General features: G+C 47.0%; 1 protein-coding gene across 2 annotated transcripts in view; it reads right to left on the bottom strand.

The window, feature by feature from the left end:
* Positions 1-1918: 1918 nt before the first annotated feature.
* The window catches only part of LOC129832085 (protocadherin-16-like), a 242593-nt gene continuing 220885 nt past the window's right edge, over positions 1919-23626 (bottom strand). The window contains exons 13-28 of one of the 2 annotated variants that reach the window (XM_055895838.1): positions 21032-21395; positions 17705-17944; positions 16524-16649; positions 15921-16130; positions 15033-15328; positions 14516-14766; positions 14066-14198; positions 13751-13937; positions 11797-11910; positions 11072-11283; positions 10048-10199; positions 9615-9745; positions 8541-8827; positions 7581-8248; positions 7272-7458; positions 1919-6996 (exon numbers count right to left, since the gene is read on the bottom strand). In XM_055895838.1, the coding sequence (XP_055751813.1) occupies positions 5065-6996; positions 7272-7458; positions 7581-8248; positions 8541-8827; positions 9615-9745; positions 10048-10199; positions 11072-11283; positions 11797-11910; positions 13751-13937; positions 14066-14198; positions 14516-14766; positions 15033-15328; positions 15921-16130; positions 16524-16649; positions 17705-17944; positions 21032-21395 (5490 nt within the window). In that variant the 3' untranslated portion in view covers positions 1919-5064. The remainder of the gene's footprint in view (positions 6997-7271; positions 7459-7580; positions 8249-8540; positions 8828-9614; positions 9746-10047; positions 10200-11071; positions 11284-11796; positions 11911-13750; positions 13938-14065; positions 14199-14515; positions 14767-15032; positions 15329-15920; positions 16131-16523; positions 16650-17704; positions 17945-21031; positions 21396-23626) is intronic. The other variant, XM_055895839.1, reaches the window with a different exon arrangement.

The raw sequence follows: 23626 nt of genomic DNA, 5'->3' as shown, positions 1-23626 counted from the left end.
GTGCTGGCTGTTTATTTAGGGGATGTGAGTTTTAGGGTGGGCTTTGGGAGGGGAAGACAAAAACGGGGAGTGACTATGGTGGTGTGGGGACAGCGTCCAGAGCCGGAGCCACCACCGTGGTCAACTGCCCACCCAGACCCTCCCCTGGACTTTGTGCTGGTGCGCCCGGAGTTCGCACCTTGAGGGGGGGGTTCTGTAACGGTCCTGACCGTGTTTTATGTTGTTTTTGTATGTGTTTAGGTCAGGGCATGTGTTTTGGGTGGGCAGTCTATGTTATCTGTTTCTATGTTTGTTTTGGTTGCCTGGTATGGCTCTTAATTAGAGGCAGGTGTTTTGCGTTCTCCTCTAATTAAGAGTCATATTTAGGTAGGGTGTTCTCACTGTTTGTTTGTGGGTGATTGTCTCCTGTGTCTGTGTCGATGTTACACCATACGGGAATGTTTCGGTTTGTTCGTGCGTTTATGTAGTCTGTTCCTGTGTCAGCGTGCCTCGTGTATATGTAAGTTCGTTTGTTCAGGTCTGTCTACATCGTTTTGTTATTTTGTTAGTTATATCCAGTATAGTTCGTTTTCGTCTTTGTCTATTTTGTTTCTTTAATAAATCATTATGTATTCACAACCTGCTGCGCCTTGGTTCGATCACTATTCCTCCTCTTCGTATGAAGAGAGAGAGGAACGCCGTAACACATGTGGAGGAGAACATTGGCATAATGGTCATTTTGATATGAATGTTAAATCATATTGATAGTAATTATACATGCCTGGAAAGAGCAGTAAATACATGGTTTTGATGGGTTGGAGAGAGAGGGGACTGTTGTTGGAGACTACTGTACTTGACTTCATATTCATATGGTGACTTTATACTCTCAGAGCCGGTTTTCCAGACACAGTTTAAACCTAGTTCTGGACTAAGAAGCACTTTTTATGGAGAATCGTCATTGAACAAGCTTTTTAGTCCAGGACTAGGTGTAAGGAGTTACGCAACTGGTGGCAGGGAAGTCAGAAGCAGGAGAGCAGAACTAGGTAATAGCCGGAGCAGTTTAATTCCAAAACCAATGGCATCAAGAAAATAACAGCTTGGGTACAAAACTCGACGCGCACCAGTCAACATGTGCACAAGCACTTACAAACAAACAATACCACACAAAGACATGGGGGGAACAGAGGGTTAAATACACAACACGTAATGAGGGAAATGAAAACCAGGTGTGTGGGAAAACAAGACAAAACAAATGGAAAATTAAAAATGGATCGGCCATGGCTAGAAGACCGGTGACGTCGACCGCCGAACACCGCCCGAACAAGGAGAGGAACCGACTTCGGTAGAAGTCGTGACACTAGGCTTCATACTGTATCTGTCTGGGAAACCGGCCCTCAATGAAAAGCATCCTACATTGAATAGGCCTCTTACACATTAGATATTGAAACCACCATGACGCCTCAATCAGACTCACTCATGGAACCCCCTAGCGGGGTAGTTTTATACCTACCATTGACCTTCCATATAGCTAGCTACATACATCAACCTACCAGGAACACAAACCCTCTAACAAAGCAGGAACTGGTAGCTAGCAGTCTGAATGGAGTCTAGAGGAAAACCCTGCCACTTCATTTCCATGGACTGACTGCTCCTAATGACGAGGTTAGTGTCTAACTAGACCAGAAAAAGATGGGCCCCTATGGGCCCTAGTCAAAAGTAGTCCACTATATAAGGGATAGGGTGCTATTTGGGACAGACTCATTTACATTCAGCCCTGGTCATAAACAATACATTAAAGACTATCCCATCCCATCTGGTCTTCATTCACTAGAGCTCTCAGTTAGTGGTCTTCTTTCTAATCTAGTCATGTAGTTGCTCCTCATATTTAACAACCACTCTTTGTTAATCAGAACAAGAGAGATAGAGACAGTACACTGTATTGTATTCACATAAGTACTTTAATCAGGCACTTTGACAAGAAGAAAAACATCTGGCACATCAGGGAAGATATATGATATGCGTAGACATTCGGGGGAACATGTATACTATGTGCTACGTTCGGTAAGAAAGAGGATGTAAAATTGTATAAATAACAAACTGTAGAAACTGGTGAATTGACAAAGGAAAAGCTCAAAACAACATGATATCCCAGCTTCTTAATTTCAAACATAGATAGCCTTGTGTTTTAGGGGCAATTTAACATGGCTTAACAAACACTTTTAAAGGTTTCTAAGTTGGAGTGAGTGCGTCCCAAATGGCACCCTATTCCCTACCTGGTGCACTACTTTTATAGCACACTATAGGGAATAAAGTGCTATTTGGAACATAGCGTCTGTGTCTCAAGTTATTACTGTAGTTTCTCAGAGCCAATAAAGGCAACGTTTCTTCAACTAACATGTTCACAAACTGTCAGGCTGGAAGAAGCTCCAATGTGACAAATTAAGGAAAATGTCACACAGGTCTACATGGGTTACGTCCTAAATGGCACCCTATTCCCTATTTAGTGAACTACTGTATAGGGAAGTGCACTCCTTTTGCGGAGGAAAAGACCCCCATAGGGCCCTGGTCAAAAGTAGTGCACTATATAGGGAATAGGGTGCCATTTGGGACTCATTATTGATGTTATGTTCTGGTACCAAGAAGTGGTGCATCGTCAGACACTAGTTATTAGCTAGTTACACCTAACTATTAGTGAAAACTAACAATACTGTTAATTAACAATACTGATAACCTAAAATACTGTAGCTCAGAGAAGGAACTAAGAGAAAACTGAAAAGCAATGACAGCATTTTAATTAGTGCTCTGGTCTCAGCCCTGCATGTGATTTGAAAAGCAGTATTGCAGAGATTAATCTGGCTATGTGCAACGCAATGTCCCCTGCAAAGAAATTATGAAAATATCTGTTGCAACGAGCTCCTCCTGGTTCAGAATGCTGGAGAGAATCCCATCGGTACTGAGATGAGATTAGTGAGCTACAGTCTGTCAGACGGACACTCACAACTCCTACTCAAAACTCAAGAGGGACACACACAACCCCTGCTCAAACCTCAAGAGGTACACACACAACCCCTACTCAAACCTCAAGAGGTACACACACAACCCCTACTCAAACCTCAAGAGGTACACACACAACCCCTACTCAAATCTCAAGAGGTACACACACAACCCCTACTCAAACCTCAAGAGGTACACACACACAACCCCTACTCAAACCTCAGGGTTGTCCACGAAGAATGTAAGCGAGGCACCGCACCACAATGTGTACTGGCTGTGCCACTATATACAGTATGTATATAAAAAATAAAATAAATTGGTTTACTTTATTTGGTATCCCCCACCGTACTCAGCAGCACCACCTTGTTAAAAAATTCTGGGGAGAATTCAAACCTCACAGGTCACACACAACCCCTACACAAACCTCATGTCAGCTGTTTTGTCGCCTGTCTGTCTGGATGGTTCGACTGCCACTACAATAACAACTAGACCTGTCTGCTGACATACATGACATTTGTTGTATTTTCCCCTTGTTCTATTGCTGACAACTTTGTAGTTATATTGCAGCTGGTTTCTGTGATGTTTCTGACCTCCCCTGTCTGTGTCTGAGTGGTTCTGCCCTTGTCTGGGTCTGCTATGCCACTAGAATACCAAGTAGACCTGTACGGCTCCTCGTGATCAAAATCACAGCAAAGACACCTGAAAAAAAGGACACGATCAATCGGTGTCAAGTTCACCTAAACTAGACTGGAGGAAGAAACAAAGGAACATGTGTAGGACATGAAAACATGTGTGACTGATCCTTTCAAACAAGACTCAAAAGACTGTCTGCATCCCGAATGGAACCCTATTCCCTATATAGTGCACTACTTTTGACCAGGTAGTGCACTATATAGGCAATAGGTGCCATGTGGGAGACACACATATGGCAACTGAATTAGAATGAGAGGGATCCAACACTTCACCAGATTATTTTTGAAAGCTTCTTGACCAAACACTGTATTGATACTGGTATCATGTTCTTCCAGCAAGGCAAGCTCTTTTTTCGCTCCTCTGTAATAAATATTTACAAGAAATGACAGCATATCCCCCAATCAATCACACTAATAGAAATAAAGAGCTTTTTTTCGTTCCAAGAACACAATGGTTAAGTACATAAAATAGAACCAACATACAGTTCACACATACTGTTACATAGCTAGAAATATACACATATGGAAATATATTCTGAGGCTATAACAGCCTTCTGGCACAGAATTAGTGCCATTTCTAGTCAGAAACCAAAGTCAGTATAAAAATATCTTCTACAGAATATTGACATCATGGCTCCCCATCAGAATGTGCAAATCCTGGGTAGTTTTGTTCTCTTGACACTGATTGGATTGAGGGAAGAGGAAAAGGCAACATTCATTTTCGCCTCAGTTTTGATTCTAGTTCAGTTTGAGAGTCCCATTAGTTTTTGATGCAGCTACCACCTTTCAGAGTCCATTTGAGAGTTACTTCATTATTTAACTACAGTGCTAACCACACTCTGTGTTCTGGCCAGAAGGGAGGGTACACTGTACGATACAGTCTATTGACACCAGATACTGTGACCATTACACATTAGGAGGGGTACCACCCTGCAACCTAAATAGGGTGTCAATTGAGACATCACCTCTGTCTTTTGAGGAACAATAACTCAGTATCAGTCTTCCAATCTCTAGTACCTCAGAGTCTACAGGGCCTATATCCTCATCTCAGTCTACAGTCTATATCCTCATCTGTTAGTCAATAAAGTCTATATCCTCATCTGTGAGTCGATAGAGTCTATATCCTCATCTGTGAGTCAATAGAGTCTATATCCTCATCTGTGAGTCGATAGAGTCTATATCCTCATCTGTGAGTCGATATAGTCTATATCCTCATCTGTGAGTTGATATAGTCTATATCCTCATCTGTGAGTCGATATAGTCTATATCCTCATCTGTGAGTCGATAGAGTCTATATCCTCATTTCAGTCTACAGAGTCTATATCCTCCTCAGTCTACAGAGTCTATATCCTCATCTGTTAGTCAATAGAGTCTATATCCTCATCTGTGAGTCGATAGTCTATATCCTCATCTCGGCCTCTTCACTGTGCTCCATGCTGTGTTCAGTGGTGCTGATCATGGAGGCTGAGGGGCCCTGGGTGACGCCAAAAGGTGTGATGGCCGGGGAGCGGGCGGCTAGGGGGGACAGGGAGGGGGAGAAGCTGGGGGACATGGCTACTGAGGAGGGGGAGCCCTCGTGACTGATGGGGGACCTCCGTAGGGAGGCCAGATGGGGGAAGGAGGACCTCCCCACAGAGGGTTTAACGGGAGCAGGCTTGACCGGGACTGTCTTCGCCCCGGGGTGGGCTATGGAGGTGATTAGGGGCGGGGGGTCAATGCGAGGGGGTTTGGGGTCCACCTTGGCTTTGTGCTGGAGTGGTCTGCGAGGGTTAGGAGGGGCCGTCTCATCCTTTAACCTCGCTATCTCCGTGAAGACGCTTGCTAATGGCTGGAACTGTGGGCACCAGTTCAGCAGGTAGTCCCAGTTATAACTGCCCCTCAGCTCCTCGTCACTGGCCACTATGGCTGTGAGGGAGCCGTCCACAGTGGGTTTACCATCCACTGGAAAGGCATAGTCTTTAGGGTGGGAGATGTTCAGCCCCCTCCCTACCCCCAGATAACCTCCTCCATCCTCCCTGTAGACAGGCACCTGGCCAGCCAGCAGAGTCCCACTGAGACTGGCCAGCTTCTTGGCCTTGAACCACTGGTTGGAGTCCATGTTGGGCTCACAGGAGACGTCAGACAGCTGGTCAGCATCCTGCTGGATACCAGAGTCTGGCCCACGGGCTGAGATGTGTTCCTGCATGGACGAAGAGATGGAGGAGACACGGGGGTACTCGTTGATCATTCGGATCTCATCGTCCTCCGCCGCCTCCGCTGAGCCACGCCCGCTGGAGTGGGATGGGTCCAGGGAGCCCCCGCGGGGGTATGGCCCTCCCACACCACTCCCAGTTTGGTCGGAAGCGTACCCTGGTAAGGCCTGGTGGTAGATGCGGTCGTTCCGGTCGTTGCCAGTGACTTTAGTCTCCTCTAGTTTGTGCAGCATCGTGCCATGGCCGGGAGAGGCTGGAGGTCTGCAGCAACTCTGCTGCTCCTTCCTCTGACGTCTCAGTCTCACACAGAACAGAGCCATGGCGATGAAGATGAGGATGAGGATGGCTCCCAGGGACACAGCGATCACGCTGACCAGCAGCAGGTTCATGTCCGATGCCACGCCGAAGGAGGTGTGTGTTACGTCAACGGTGAGGCGAGCGGTGGCCACACGGGACGTCTCCAGAGGGCTGTGGGCCTTCAGGTCAAGGTTCATCACACGGACCTCCCTCTTGGACCTGCTCAGATGACGGACATGGCTGTCCATCTTCAGGGAAACCACGCCTGTCGATGCATTGACCTGGAAGTAGGGCGAGGGGTCAGCTAGGGAGTACAGAACAATCCCGTCCACTCCCTCGTCCTCGTCTCTGGCTGTCACCTGACCGATGCTCTGGCCCTCCTTCGACCCCTCAGGAACTAAGAAGGAGAACTCTGTGTCGGAGAACACAGGGTCGTACTCATCCTCCCCTGTCACGTACACCTGGACGGTCACCGTGGCCGAGTAGTTCCCTGCGTCCATGGCCAGAGCTACAAAGTTGAACAAGTTGACTTTCTCAAAGTCGAAGGTGAAGCGTGTCCGGACCTCGCCTGACGTCTGGTTGACCAGGAAGGCGTCTTTCCCCTCTCCAGTCTTGTCCAACATGTAGTATCTCAGCTGTCCGAAGACTCCCGTGTCCTGGTCGATGGCGTGCAGCATGGTGACAAGGGTGTTGTGAGGCTGGTTCTCTCTGACGCTGGCGGTGAGGACAGGCAGAGGGAAGTAAGGTCTGTTGTCATTAATGTCCTTCACCTCCACAGTGACTGGAGCCAGCGCATAGTGACCCTGTCCATCTGACGCCTGCACAATGATCACATGGGATGCCTAGTAGGAGGAAGAGAGGGAGAAGGGGAGAGAGAGACAGCAGAGAGAGAGATAGTGAGATGGAGAGATAAAGAAGGGAAATTAATTGCCAGCAGCAGAATATACAAACAGGTGGATAACCAACGACTAATCCAATCTATTTCTATGTCAAACTATTTCCTATATAGTGCACTAGTTTTGACCAGGGCCCATAGGGCTCTTTAAAAAAGTAGTGCACTATATAGGAAATAGGGTGCCATTTTGGGCACATCCCAAGCCAGGAAGTGCCATGGTACCTGTCTCTCATTGTCCAGTGGTCTCTGCAGCCTCAGGGCTCCGGTCCAGCGGTCTACCTGGAACATACCCGTCTCATCCCCAGAGCTGATCAGGTACTGCACCTTCCCTACTTCCGAGGAGTCTGGGTCTGTTGCAGACAGGCTGAGGACTTCAGTCCCTGCAGCTGTTCCTTCACTCAGCACCACACTGCAGGGTTCAAGAGGATTTTATCAATCGCTTTTCCTTAAAACATAACATTTGGTTCCCCAGTGCAAACACATGTAAAGAGGAATTAAGGACATCTAACAAACAACAAAGTACCAAATTACCTGTACTCTGCCTTGCTGAACGCCGGAGGGTTGTCGTTAGTATCCGTCACACTGATCAGCGCAGAGACAGCCGAGCTCCTCTGGGGCACTCCACGGTCCGACACGACCACGGTCAGGTTGTAACTGGACACTGCCTCGAAGTCCAGCCCCTCACCGGTCAATACCACACTGCCTACCGTCTGGAAGCCCCGTCCTTCAAGGAAGCGTACGCTGCTCTCGATCTGGAAGGCATTGCCTGAGTTTCCGCTGGCTATGGTGAAGTCGAAGCCGCAGTTGTCGCGTGACGCGTCGCCGTCGGTCGCCTCCAGGGTCAGGATGGTGACGCCTGGAAGGCCGTCCTCTGACACCGTGGCTCTGTACTCTGATTGGTGGAAGACAGGCGCGTTGTCATTGACGTCAGTCACCTGGACCTGTACAGTAGCGGTGGAGGAGAGGGCTGGTGTTCCCATGTCTCTGGACTCTATTACCACCAGGATAGAAGGGTTTTCAGAGTTAAACTCTGCCTGCTGTGTGATGAACAGGGTACCATTGCTGGGGTCGATGTAGAAGATGTCCCGGGTTGATGACATCACTCTGTAGGTGACGCGGCCGTTCTCCCCAGAGTCGCGGTCCGTGGCTGTCACAGTGACAACTGCACTGCCAGCTGGGGAGTGCTCTGCCAGAGTCATCTGGAAAACACAAACATGACCGGGTGTATTCAGGGATGTACCCAGAATAATTGAGGCATGTTGGACAGGCAGGTTAATGGTTAATGGTATCAGGTATCTGTCTTAGTAAACTAAATGAGGAAGATCGATACATACACACACATGGCATCATTATTGATCTGCATGTACATAAAATAATACAGCTAAATCTGATCAAGTTCCCACGTCTCTTATGGCATCCTTATACAAATGCCTGCCAAAATAAATGCAGATTTTCCAAAGGCTAGTGGAGGCCGGTTAGAGGATAGACTACCTGGTAAAGATCCTGTGTGAACGTAGGAGCGTTATCATTGACATCCTCCACCAGTATGGTGAGGTTAGCTTCAGTCTGGTGTTTGGAGTCAGTTGCCATGACAGTCAGCGTGTACCAGGTCTTCTCCTCATAGTCCAGAGGGGCAGTCAGAGACACCCCGCCCCCGTAGCGGTGGATCCCAAATACGCCCTGGGAAGACGGGTCCAGGTGGAGGGTGTAGGACAGGGCGGGGCCTGAGTCCACGTCATTTCCTGTCACCTGGGTTATTACCGAGCCAACCACAGTGTCTGGAGGGAGAGAGGAGAGCAGAGAGAGAGAAAATAAGGGAGATGGAAGGGAGGAGAGAGAGAGAGAGATTACTTGCAGAAATATTGTTTATTTCACTTGTGTTTATTATCTATTTCACTTGCTTTGGCAATGTAAACATATGTTTCCCATGCCAATAAAGCACCTTGAATTTTTATTGAATTGAGAGAGAGAAAACAGGGTTTGTGAGATTGTTATATGAGAACAACATTATAGCTGTAGAACTAGCTCCTACCTCATAACATATCCTATTACATCATGTTGCTTTTTAGGAATATATTGCAGACTTCTGATTTCTTTTTTTTCTGAATTGGATATTTTATGCAAGAAACTGTAGACTTCAGATGTACGGCAGGATATGAACAGAGGGGAACTTGGCTTCAGAACGACTCATAAAAAGGTCCGTTTTATCACTGAGAACTGCTGAGTGCTGCTAGAGAGAGAAGGAGTAAGGATCAGGGATAAGATCTCTGGACTAAAGGTTCACTGTTAAATTGACTGCGTCTCAAATGTCTGAGATTCTTGATATATACACCCCTTGGTCAAAAGTAGTGCCCTACATAGTGAATAGGGTGTCAGTTAAGCACACTTGGGTTCAAATACTATTTCAAATCATTCAAATACTTTGAGTGTTTGCTTTAGCCTGCCTGAAGTGTCTGATGGGGGGGGGGGTTGCACTTTTACGAAGCCCAGCTAAAGTATTTAAAATGAATTCAAATAATATTTGAACCCGGGTCTGCAGTTGAGACCTGTGGGTCATTGACTTACTCTCTGGTACTCTGATCTCACGCGGCAGAGGGATTGTAGGACTGTTGTCATTGAGGTCCACGATGATCACCGTGAGGGTCGCCGAGCCGGCCAATCGTGGTGTGCCCCGGTCCGTCGCCGTAACAACCAGCCTGATGCCATGGAAATGAAAAAATAAACTGTCAGTTGGAGTTTAGTTCTTATCTTTTATGTTTCAGGTTTCATAACCTTTCATCTCCTGCTGTCTTATATCAGAACCTGTTGTATCCCAGAGCATGACAGAAATGTAGATTCCAAGAGTACAGGAACAGGGAGAGTATTTATAGACTGAAAACAAAGGTTAGCCCACTGAGGGAAACCACATGTCAGGCCGGTTGTGAACAAACACACACACACACACATACACATACACTCACACACTCTCACAACCACATCCCAAGGCCCTGCCACTCACTTGGTTTGTGTCCAGATCTCTCGGTCCATGATAGCGGCGGTGGTGATGCTTCCGGTCAGCGAGTCGATCTTGAACAGGCCGCTGAGAGACGACGACCTCAGGCTGTAGGTCACCTGACCATTCTGGCCCTGGTCTAGGTCATCAGCCACCACCTGCATGGGACAGACAGGAAATCACATGACCGAGGTCAGAGGTCAGAAAGAAAATCAAAAAAAAAAGCAGTCTTCTGATATCACTGGTTTTCTTTTGTCTTAAAAGCAAAGTGTGCTTGTGTTTATGGTTAGCCATTTCCAATCTGTTTTAACGTGTAGGAAACAGATTTTTCTGTCTTTGGCTGTTGTTCAACCTTCCCTTGCTGTTCAATGTTTTGAATGTTGTTTTGTTTTTGAAAGCAATACAAAAAAATATCAAAAATAATAATAATCTGCCAACACCTGGGGACAGACAGGAAGTCACATGATCAGAGGTTAGAGAGGAAATCAATCAAAACAAAGAACAGATTTACAACAGCTGTGGAACAGTAACAGGACCTGGTAATGAATATTGGACTTGGAACAGTGGAACGAGAGTTTATAAAAGGGTTCTATATGGCCGTGGCTTCATACAGCATAGTATATATACTCAACAGGGACGTTGGAAACACATTGCATTATAGGGACAGGAACAGACTGTCACCTCTCAGAACTACCACAGCAGCACTGACACTTTCCAGGTCTTCTCTACTGTCTGAGCAGAGCATCTTCTAGGCCACAACCTAACACTCCTTCTACAGCCAAGCATAATATCAAATCAAATGTATATAGCCCTTCGTACATCAGCTGATATCCCAAAGTGCTGTACAGAAATAATACTAATAATAATAATACAGGTGTGTGTGTGTGTGTGTGTGTGTGTGTGTGTGTGTGTGTGTGTGTGTGTGTGTGTGTGTGTGTGTGTGTGTGTGTGTGTGTGTGTGTGTGTGTGTGTGTGTGTGTGTGTGTGTGTGTGTGCGTGTGTGTGTGTGCATGCTCGTTAGTGTACCTACCTGTATTATAGGAAAATGATATCCCTGTGCCTCTCGTATGTAGGCTACATAGTTCTGAAGCTGGAAGCGCGGCAGGTTGTCATTGACGTCCTGCAGGATCAGGTTGACCGCCATGAAGGAACTGGAGGATGCAGTTTCAGCCTTCACCACTAAGCGGAGTCTAGGGGACTCCTCATAGTCCAGCCCCATGGAGCTCTGTACCCAGATCTCACCTGGTTAGAACAATAACAAGGACATATCTCACCTGGTTAGAACAATAACTAGGACATATCTCACCTGGTTAGAACAATAACTAGGACATATCTCACCTGGTTAGAACAATAACAAGGACATATCTCACCTGGTTAGAACAATAACTAGGACATATCTCACCTGGTTAGAACAATAACTAGGACATATCTCACCTGGTTAGAACAATAACTAGGACATATCTCACCTGGTTAGAACAATAACTAGGACATATCTCACCTGGTTAGAACAATAACAAGGACATATCTCACCTGGTTAGAACAATAACTAGGACAGATCTCACCTGGTTAGAACAATAACTAGGGGCTGAGAACCAATTGGCCAATGGATGTTCATCCTTCTCCTATTCCTTATGATATTCATCAAGGATGTAGTGGAGTGTAAACACACCTTTTTCATGCGGTGAATCACAAAAATGTGTTTACACACTTTTTGTCAAAATGGGTTTTATATAATATCCCACCCCAGCGGCTTACCAGTGGAGGAGCTGATTCCAAAGGAGTGTAGGGTGTTGCCGCTGAAGATGGTGTAACTGATCCCACTACGGGATCCATCAGGGTACTGGGCCTGAGTCTGCACCACAGCGGTACCTGGAGGAGGACAACACACACCTCACTATTACACTGTGTTCTAAACACACACAGCTCACTATTACACTGTGTTCTAAACACACACACCTCACTATCACACTGTTCTAAACCCACGCACCTCACTATTACAATGCGTTCTAAACACACACAGCTCACTATCACACTGTGTTCTAAACACACACACCTCACTATTACACTGCGTTCTAAACACACACACCTCACTATTACACTGTGTTCTAAACACACACACCTCACTATCACACTGTGTTCTAAACACACACACCTCACTATCACACTGTGTTCTAAACCCACACATCTCACTATTACACTGTGTTCTAAACACACACACCTCACTATTACACTGTGTTCTAAACACACACACCTCACTATCACACTGTGTTCTAAACACACACAGCTCACTATTACACTGTGTTCTAAACACACACACCTCACTATCACACTGTGTTCTAAACACACACAGCTCACTATTACACTGTGTTCTAAACACACACACCTCACTATCACACTGTGTTCTAAACACACACAGCTCACTATTACACTGTGTTCTAAACACACACACCTCACTATCACACTGTGTTCTAAACACACACACCTCACTATTACACTGTGTTCTAAACACACACACCTCACTATTACACTGTGTTCTAAACACACACACCTCACTATCACACTGTGTTCTAAACACACACAGCTCACTATCACACTGTGTTCTAAACACACACACCTCACTATCACACTGTGTTCTAAACACACACACCTCACTATTACACTGTGTTCTAAACACACACACCTCACTATCACACTGTGTTCTAAACACACACAGCTCACTATCACACTGTGTTCTAAACACACACACCTCACTATCACACTGTGTTCTAAACACACACACCTCACTATTACACTGTGTTCTAAACACACACACCTCACTATCACACTGTGTTCTAAACACACACAGCTCACTATTACACTGTGTTCTAAACACACACACCTCACTATCACACTGTGTTCTAAACACACACACCTCACTATTACACTGTGTTCTAAACACACACACCTCACTATTACACTGTGTTCTAAACACACACACCTCACTATCACACTGTGTTCTAAACACACACAGCTCACTATTACACTGTGTTCTAAACACACACACCTCACTATCACACTGATTAATTACATTATACACACCTCAGTCTCACGCTGATTAATTACAGTATACACACCTCAGTCTCACACTGATGAATTACAGTATACACACCTCAGTCTCACACTGATTAATTACAGTACACACACCTCAGTCTCACGCTGATTAATTACAGTATACACACCTCAGTCTCACACTGATTAATTACAGTATACACACCTCAGTCTCACACTGATTAATTACAGTATACACACCTCAGTCTCACACTGATGAATTACAGTATACACACCTCAGTCTCACGCTGATTAATTACAGTATACACACCTCAGTCTCACGCTGATTAATTACAGTATACACACCTCAGTCTCACACTGATTAATTACAGTATACACACCTCAGTCTCACACTGATTAATTACAGTATACACACCTCAGTCTCACGCTGATTAATTACATTATACACACCTCAGTCTCACGCTGATTAATTACAGTATACACACCTCAGTCTCACACTGATTAATTACAGTATACACACCTCAGTCTCACACTGATTAATTACAGTATACACACCTCAGTCTCACACTGATTAATTACAGTATACACACCTCAGTCTCACAACAAAACAGATACACCTTAGTATCACACTCTGAATCAAATAAACATTGCCTGTTCCTACCTTTGGCAGCGTTCTCCTGCAGACTGACGTCTCTAGCGTGGCGTGAGAAGCGGATCCCCCTGTAGGTCTGTTCTCTGATGTAGATGACCACCACCCCTAGAGAGGACTGGGCTGGGCTGCCCTGGTCCATAGCCTCTACAATCAGAGTCCTCTGGCCCTGGGTCAGTCCCTGCAGCTTCTCTGTAGCCTGGGATGAATGAATGAATTAATGAATGAATGATTGATTAAATTAAAGTATTTTTGTCTGAAGTCTCCCTAAGCAAGCCATCCCTTGCAGGGGTTATTTAAATACCCTGATGAATAATGAAACAACACCTGGATGTCCCCAGTCAGAGAGTTAATGGTGAAGCCCCGGACAGGGCTGGCGAAGCGGTAGAACACTGAGCCATTGGCCCCAAAGTCACGGTCCTCTGCCCGCATGGTGGCCAGGACGCGGTGGGAGGAGACACTGGAGAAGAAGAAGAAGAAGAAGAAGAAGAAGAATTGTATTGTAATTTTTCAAATCCTGTACATTCAAGTCCAACTAACACTTGGGCACAACAGTAGGGGATGGCATCTAAGACACACAACAGCAGGTGATGGCATCTAAGACACACAACAGCAGGTGATGGCACGCAACAAAGAAGACATGTGAAAGACAAAACAGTACAGATAAACCCTCCGGATGCAAGCCCACTCCAGCCCAGATTCTGCCCTGTCGGACATGGGATTCGAACTGACAACTTCCTGTTGTTGTCCTGCTTCGCTAACCTCTAGCCTACCTACCTGGAGGCAGAGATGTTGATAACCAGGGGGTCCTGGATGAAGAATGGAGCGTTGTCGTTCACGTCCTGTACATACACGTTGACCGTGGCGGTGGAGTTGCGTGGGCTGGCGGGGGACGAGTCTGTGGCGCAGACATCGAAATTGTACGACGCGGTTCGTTCCCGGTCGAGCGGAGCGGCGGTGATGATATGTCCCGTGTGCTGGTCGATGATGAACATGCCCTGGGAACCGCGCAACAGGAAGTACAGCACCTGGGATTAGAACAGATCACAGTAGATTAGATTACAAAAAGTAACATCACTTTTAATGCTTAATGAAGCCTTCATTAACCCTTTGAAGGTCTAGATAGATGGCTGCCTTTTGTTAGCAAAATGTCATAAAGGGTGGCAAAAGTGTTATGCTACATTTGGCAAACCTTAAGGGGGCTCAGGAGTCATAGGGCTCTAATCAAAAGTAGTACACTATGTAGGGACTAGGGTGCCATTTGGGACGCAGCCTATGAGTTCAGTCTGTGTACCTGGCTGTTAGACCCTTGGTCCAGGTCAGTAGCAGAGACCTCCAGCACCAGGGAGCCAATGGGAGCATCCTCAGGGAGGTCAGCGGTGTAGCTGGGGCTGGTGAACTGGGGGCTGTGGTCGTTGTCGTCCAGGAGAGTGACCTCTACTGTGGCCGTGCTGCTCAGGGCCGGAGAGCCCCCGTCAAGGGCTGTCACTGTCAGACTGTACCTGGCCCTATGTTCCCTGTCCAGAGGTCTGGAGGTGGAGAGAACACCTGACTTCCTGTCCACACGGAAGTCACCTGATGGGTCGCCTGCTAGAGGAGGGAGGGAGAAAGTGAGAGAAACAGAAGAGGAAAAAGGAAGCGAGGAGGAGGCGAGAAAGTAGGAGAAACAAAAGAGGAAAAAGGAAGCGAGGAGGAGGCAAGAAAGTGGGAGAAACAGAAGAGGGAAAAGGAAGCGAGGAGGAGGCAAGAAAGTGGGAGAAACAGAAGAGGAAAAAGGAAGCGAGGAGGAGGCAAGAAAGTGGGAGAAACAGAAGAGGAAAAAGGAAGCGAGGAGGAGGCAAGAAAGTGGGAGAAACAGAAGAGGAAAAAGGAAGCGAGGAGGAGGCAAGAAAGTGTGAGAAACAGAAGAGGAAAAAGGAAGCAAGGAGGAGGCAAGAAAGTGGGAGAAACAGAAGAGGGAAAAGGAAGCGAGGAGGAGGCAAGAAAGTGGGAGAAACAGAAGAGGAAAAAGGAAGCAAGGAGGAGGCAAGAAAGTGGGAGAAACAGAAGAGGGAAAAGGAAGTGAGGAGGAGGCGAGAAAGAGATACAGAATATGAAAGGTAAATCTCACAATTGCGATCAATGGATCAGTAAATTATGAATTCAATTGGATTCCTGTGATCTACAAATAGTTGGATCTTACCTGTGATCTTGTAGGTCATCTCTCCGCTGTCCCCAGTGTCCAGGTCCGTAGCTCTGAGGGTAAACAGCTCAACAGCCTCCATGTTCTCAGGCACCTCCAGGCTGTAGTACAGTCTACTGAACGTTGGGGCGTTGTCATTCTCATCCAACATCCGGATCCTCACTGCCGCCCGGGCAAAGTTAGGAGGCACGCCACCGTCTCGGGCATACACTGGACAAACGTGGAGATTAGGAATTAAACAAGGCTTCAGCAGTCTAAAAGTGTTTGTTATGTATTTATTAACTAAACCATATTGTGTTTCTTACAGAGATTTAAGACAAACAGAGAAAATAACACCAACATGGCCATTGTACCACTCATGTATCCCATAAAATCAGAACTATAAAAACATGGCCAGTTTGGAATGTTGTGAGTTACTCATATAAAGGGCCAGTTAACTGTCAGAGTGTACAGTTGTGGGGCCTCTCTGTCCAGGGCTTTAGTGGTTAGGATTAGGATAAGGGGTCAGGGTTAAGGATCAGGGTTAGGGCCAGGAGTTAGGCTGAGGGGTTACGGGTTAAGGGTCAGGGGTCAGAGTAAAATGTTATGGTCAGAGCCAGTTACCTGTCAGTGTGTATTGTTCCTGTGCCTCTCTGTCCAGGGCTTTAGTGGTGGTTATAACACCTGTAGCTGGGTGGATGCTGAAACCCTCGTCAGAGATGCCTCCATATGTCACCTGGCCATTGGTACCTGGAGAGAGAGACAGAAAGAAAAAGAAAGAGAGAGAAGGAGCATATGAAGTCAAACCCGAATCCTATCTGTCAGCAGCCTACACCACCCCCTTGGCCCTTACCCTTCAATGTTCTGAAGATTTGAAGGGTCTGGGTAGGTATAAACACCGTAGCAGTGGTGGAGCTTCCACAATATTGCTTCCATCTTACAGATACAGTTTGAAAACATCAAAGGGTTAGGGCCAAGGGGAAGTGGTAGGAAGAAGGATTGGAGCCGGCTGTGTAAGTCAAATGGACATCACTTTCATAGGGTGCTGAGTCCTATTCCATTCAGTCATGTTATACTTTGAACCCGCTCTACCCTCGGGCACTGAAAACATTTGCAAATAAGTGTTTGCAAAAAAAACACAATTTTTTTTCTCACCAAAAAGAGCAAACACAGCAGCATTCCTGTTTGTATTTGTTTGTAGTTGGTTTTGCTGTGTAAGCGGATGGCTGGGCTGCACGGGGCGGGCGGAGGCTGGGAGACTGTGTGTGTGTGTGTGTGTGTGTTGTGTGTGTGATAGCGTGCTAACAGTGAAAGACTCTGGCACCATCACCTTACCCCACTAATCACCCTGGAGAGAAACTTTATAATCCTTCTGGGTTATGTGCTCTTGACTAACTCCAGGGGAATGTGAACACACACACACCCTCACAGACACACACACAGATACATACACACACACACACACTCACCATCCCCCAGCACGGTCTTCAATTAAAACCAACTGTTACTGACGATGCTGATGATGTGAACATGCGTTGAACACATGGACGATCAACACTTAGAACAAGAGGCTCTGCTGGCTGACACTGAGTTCTATTTTTTAAAGAAACCGTACAGCAAATATGTAGAAGAACTGTGTGTCATCATGTGTACTTTGTATATTACTATGTCATAAAGAAAACCACCATAACATATAGTATATGATGAGGGCATTACAGGCATGTGCTTGTCAGTGCTGTATACTATGTATGTAAAGACTGAATCTCCTGTGTTTGCCCACTGAGCTCAAGCCTAGCATCTCTCACCTTGGTCCAGGTCGGAGGCCGACACCACCAGAACAGTGGTTCCTGCAGGCTGGTTCTCTGTAATCTGGGCTTGGTACTGGTTCTCTTGGAACCAGGGCACCTGGTCGTTCACATCGATGACCTGGACAGACAACAGCTGGCTGGATGAGAGCGCTGGTACCCCGTGGTCCTGGGCTACGATGGTCAAGTTGAACAGGACCTGCTCCTCCCGGTCGATGGGCTTCAGGATAGACAAAGAACCTGAAAAAGTAGAGGAGAGGGGTAAGAGACGGAGCCTGGGGTGGAGGAGAGGAGTTAGAGAGGGAGCCTGGGGTGGAGGAGAGGAGAGGGGTAAGAGACGGAGCCTGGGGTATAGGAGAGGAGTTAGAGAGGGAGCCTGGGGTGGAGGATAGGAGAGGGGTAAGAGACGGAGCCTGGGGTGGAGGAGAGGAGTTAGAGAGGGAGCCTGGGGTGGAGGAGAGGAGAGGGGTAAGAGACGGAGCCTGGGGTGGAGGAGAGGAGATGATACATATTAAAGGATGGAGAGAGAGCCTAGGGAGTGAAGAGGTCCTTATGGACCCTGGTCAAAAGTAGTGAACTTAGTTGGGATGCAGGGTGCTATTGGGACGCAGACTCAGCTGGTCCCTCCCTACCTATTGTGCAGTGAAAGGACGCTGTGAAAAGTCCCTGTGCTCTCTAGTCCAGCACAACTCTGCTAGCTCCAACTTCTACTGATAGCTCCAACACTCCACTAGCATCAACTTTCACTGCTAGCTCCAACACTCTGCTAGCTTCAACTTTCACTGCTAGCTCCAACACTCTGCTAGCTTCACAACTCTGCTAGCTTCAACTTTCACTGCTAGCTCCAACACTCCACTAGTGTCAACTTTCACTGCTAGCTCCAACACTCTGCTAGCTTCACAACTCTGCTAGCTTCAGCTTTCACTGCTAGCTTCACTTCTCTGGTAGCTTCATCTTTCACCAGTCATTCCTCCCTCTCCGTCGGAGGCTAAGCGCTGCTCCTTGCCAAGAGCTTCACTTACACACACCCACCCACCCTGTCCACCCTGTCATCTGTGTGTGTGGATCTATTCCCATGAAAGGCAGAAACAAAACACCAAAGAACCCCAACCTCAGACTGCTGGGAACCATTAAAGGAGCGATTAGAACTGCATGTGTGTGTGTGTTTGTGTGTGTGACTCAGTCCCTCTTTTGAGACTTTGATAACACCCACACACACACACACTATTTGCCGTTTGGTCTTCTGGGCTTTGTTGTGGTGTGTGAGACATGCGTTGACCCTGGCTCCACCCCTCCCCCAGTGCCCCACCAATCAGGAACCAAGGAATCCCCTGGTCGGCTGAGGCGATAGAAACAGGAAGCTGTCAAGATCTATCAGGTGTGTCACAGAGAGAGGGCGGCCATCTTGATCTGGTTCCAGTATATATGTGTGTGTGTGTGTGTGTGTGTGTGTGTGTGTGTGTGTGTGTGTGTGTGTGTGTGTGTGTGTGTGTGTGTGTGTGTGTGTGTGTGTGTGTGTGTGTGTGTGTGTGTGTGTGCGTCTGCGTGAACCTGTGCGTGTGCGTGTGTGTGTGTGCGCGTGCATGTGTGAGTGTGTGTATGTGTTCGTGCCTTGCCCATCTTGAACTGGTTCCAGCAATGCAGGTAATTAGTCAGTATAATGACAGTTAATGGCATGAGTTAATCCTCTGACCACCTGGTATGCTCCTGTCCTATCCTGTCCACCGGCCCAGGCCAGGGTCTACGATGACAGGAGAAATGGTCCCATCTCTACACATTCTGTTTTGGTTATGTTCCCATTAGCACCAGCACAACAGGGAGCTGTGTAGAAGAAGCCTACTACAGATCATGGTAACCTTGGATCCTTCTGGGTGGAGGATGGGTGTCTCCTAACTCTATCCCCCTCCTCTGGGCTCAATGGAAATATTAAATCATAAAACTATGTGTGTCGAGTTTCCCTTTGACCCAGATTAATCCCAGTCAATTTGGCTTAATCTAGGTCTGAGAATTTGCCCCTGAAAGTTTTACATTTTTAACAATTTGTGTAAGAAGACTCTGTTCCCTAGACTAATCCTATTAATAGACGAAACGAAACGAATGTCTAACATGAGAAGAAACATGTGAGAGCAAGGAAACATCTTTACCTTAGTTCACCCCAGTCTTCAGAACTGTGACTGCTCTACTCTAATACAACCATACATACACAGTAAAACACTACGTAAACCAAAGAGACTGGAATTGGAAACATCCAAAATATGTTTTCCATCTCTCTCTCTCTCTCTCTCGCTCTCTCGCTCTCTCTCTCTACCCATGTGTTATTAGTGACCAGGCTTAGGACGGGATCACTGAGGAGTCACAGTGGCTGAAACTATTCCAGCCACTAACTCTGACCATACTAAAGGCTCTGGGGCAAGTTATCTCAGAGAGCACGGAGATACAGAGAGAAAACAACAAACCCAAAAACTTAAAACAGAACCAACACAACCCCCCTCGTCCCTCCTTCCCCTCCCGCCTCACTCTCTCTTTGACGGTTGTGGCTCATTAAAGCATGAAATTGAAATGGAGTCAGTGCTGTGCCCTCTCATTCCTCTGCTCCCAGGGCCAGGTAACGAGAAGGAGAGGGAAGCCCTAATCTCAGCGATGCATTGCAGGCCTGGTGTGTGTGTGTGTTTGTGTGTGTGTGTAATCTCAGCGCAGCACGGCAGCCCTGCCCATTGCGTGTCTAGCAGTGTGTGTTCACTGCCAGCCACACTCGCTGCGGCCTTCTGCTATGGAAACAGTTGTTAAACTGCAGCCAGATAGCTGGATCATTACTTACAGCGGTGGTGGTTGTTACAGCTGCAGCAGTGTCGGTGGTGGTAGGGTTTAGCGCTCAGGTAGGCAGGCATACGCAATGTACTGGGGTAACTTCGTTAACTCTGATTCGTCCCTCACACGACATCTCTTCACACTTCCCTGTTTATACTGTTTTAACTGTGCTGGGGCCTGATTATAGGTTGAACCTTATGAGACTCTCTCACAGACCAAACCACATGCAAGCTAGTAATATGGTACCAATAGCCTTCTGACATCACACCATGTGTTTACAGTACAGCTGGCAACTACATGATTGCTCTCGTGAGAAAACAATACTATATGCCAGTTTTACCGACTGGGTGTGAACTCGTCCAGTGCATGCCACAAGGCTGTGTTATCCAACTGAGCTAAAGCCTAGGCATTAGCTTGGGGAGCTGACAAAAGTCTTCAGGTCTCAGACTAGGTTACCTTTCTGTGAGCGTAGTTCACCAAACCACTTCCATTACACTAGGAGTTGTTTAAATGACCCACCAGTATTAGGGTTGAGGCTGAATGTCCCTCCAGCGTTGCCAGTCTCGATGAAGTAGCTGACCCGTCTGTTCTCCCCCTGGTCGGCATCTCGCGCCACGACGTAGAGAACCACGAAGCCCACAGGCTGGTCCTCCATGACACTGACCGCGGAAGGCGAGCTAAACACTGGAGCGTTGTCGTTCTCGTCTGTCACAAACACCCTCGCTGTCACCGAGCCCCAGCGCCGCTGGCTGCCGTTCAGGGCGGAGTCTGTCGCCTGGACGACCAGGATAAGGGAGGAAGTAACCTCATGGTCCAGTTCCTGCGCCAGGGTCAGGACGCCAGTGGAAGGGTGAAGGGTCAGGATGTCAGGGAGGTCAGGGTACTGGAACACAGTAGAATTAAATATAACTTTATCAGTCCAGGGTACTGGAACAGAGTAGAATAGAATATAACATTTTTGTCCAGGGTACTGGAACAGAGTCAAATACAATATAACTGAAACAGAAGAGAATACAGAAGAGAATAACTTTATTAGTTCATCTGCAGAGATATAAATAATTATTTTGCTCTACTCCCTAAACCACTAGTTTAAGGGGTTAAACCTCTTAACCCTAACCCTAACCACCTAACCCTAACCTTCAAACCCTAACCTCCTACCCCTAAACTCCTAACCCTAACCTCCTAACCCTAACCCTAACCACCTAATCCTAACCTCCTAACCCTAACCTTCAAACCCTAACCTCCTACCCCTAAACTCCTAACCCTAACCTCCTAACCCTAACCCTAACCACCTAATCCTAACCTCCTAACCCTAACCTTCAAACCCTAACCTCCCACCTCTAAACTCCTAACCCTAACCTCCTAACCCTAACCCCCTAACCCTAACCACCTAATCCTAACCTCCTGACCCTAACCTTCAAACCCTAACCTCCTACCCCTAACCTCCTACCCCTAAACTCCTACCCCTAAACTCCTAACCCTAACCTCCGAACCATAACCTCTGAACCATAACCTCCTACCCCTAACCTCTTAACCATAACCTCCTAATCTTAACCTCCTAACCTCCTACCCCTAACCTCCTAACCATAACCTCCTAATCCTAACCACCTAACCCTAACCTCTGAACCATAACCTCTGAACCATAACCTCCTACCCCTAACCTCCTAACCATAACCTCCTACCCCTAACCTCCTACCCCTAAACTCCTAACCCTAACCTCCTACCCCTAACCTCCTAACCCTAACCTCCTACCCCTAACCTCCTACCCCTAAACTCATAACCCTAACCTCCTACCCCTAACCTCCTAACCATAACCTCCTACCCCTAACCTCCTAACCCTAACCTCCTACCCCTAATCTCCTAACCCTAACCTCCTACCCCTAACCTCCTAACCATAAACTCCTAATCCTAACCTACTACCCCTAACCTCCTAACCATAACCTCCTAATCCTAACCTCCTAACCCTAACCTCCTAACCCTAACCTGTGTTAGAGGTCCATCAGCCAATTTCTTGGGCTAAAATACCTATTTTGCCAATTGGCCTGGAACCTTTCACTGCCTACACGGAGCCCTGCCAATCCAACACGACTGGTCTGCCGACGTAACCGTCCGAGGGGGCTACAACAACAGACTTCTTCCGTCGCGACGTCCCCCCCTAAGGCCCTTCTGTTAGCCTGCTAGCCCCGGCCCGCTAGCTGTCTGAATCGCCGTGTCTCCAGCTCGCCTAGCCTCCCACTGGTCCTTATGATCGCTCGGCTACGCATGCCTCTCCCTAATGGCATTATGTCTTGTCCATTGCTGTTTTGGTTACTGATTATTGTCTAATTTCACTGGAGAGACTCCAGCCCTGCTTAATATGCCTTAGCTATCCCGTTTGTTTCACCTCCCACACATGCGGTGACCTCATCTGGTCTAAGCGATGTCTCTAGAGACAAAACCTCTCTCATCGTCTCTCAATGCCTAGGTTTACCTCCACTTTATTCAAATCCTACCATACCCTTGTCTGTACATTATGCCTTGAATCTATTTTTCCGCACCCAGAAACCTGCTCCTTTTATTCTATGTTCTGAATGCACTAGACGACCAGTTCTTACAGCCTTTAACCGTACCCTTATCCTACTCCTCCTCTGTTCCTCTGGTGATTTAGAGGTTAATCCAGACCTTGCAGTGCCTAGCTCCACTCCCATTCCCCATGCGCTCTCAATTGTTGACTTCTGTAACCGTAAAAGCCTTGGTTTCATGCATGTTAAAATTAGAAGCATGCCGCATTAAAAAAAATTAGAAGCAGGAACAGGTTGGTTCAATCCAGACCTGACTGCCCTTGATCAGCACTAAAACATCCTGTGGCGTACTGCATTAGCATCGAATAGCCCCTGCGATATGCAACTTTTCAGGGAAGTTAGGAACAAATATACACAGGCAGTTAGGAAAGCAAAGGCTAGCTTTTTCAAACAGAAATTTGCATCCTGTAGCACAAACTCCAAAAAGTTCTGGGACACTGTAAAGTCCATGGAGAATAAGAGCACCTCCTCCCAGCTGCCCACTGCACTGAGGCTAGGAAACACTGTCACCACCGATAAATCCACGATAATTGAGAATTTCAGTAAGCATTTT

This window comes from Salvelinus fontinalis, chromosome 33 (assembly GCF_029448725.1).
Source record: "Salvelinus fontinalis isolate EN_2023a chromosome 33, ASM2944872v1, whole genome shotgun sequence".
Lineage (NCBI taxonomy): Eukaryota > Metazoa > Chordata > Actinopteri > Salmoniformes > Salmonidae > Salvelinus > Salvelinus fontinalis.
Note: the sequence above shows the minus strand (reverse complement) of the source record. Positions and strands in the feature narration are given on the sequence as shown.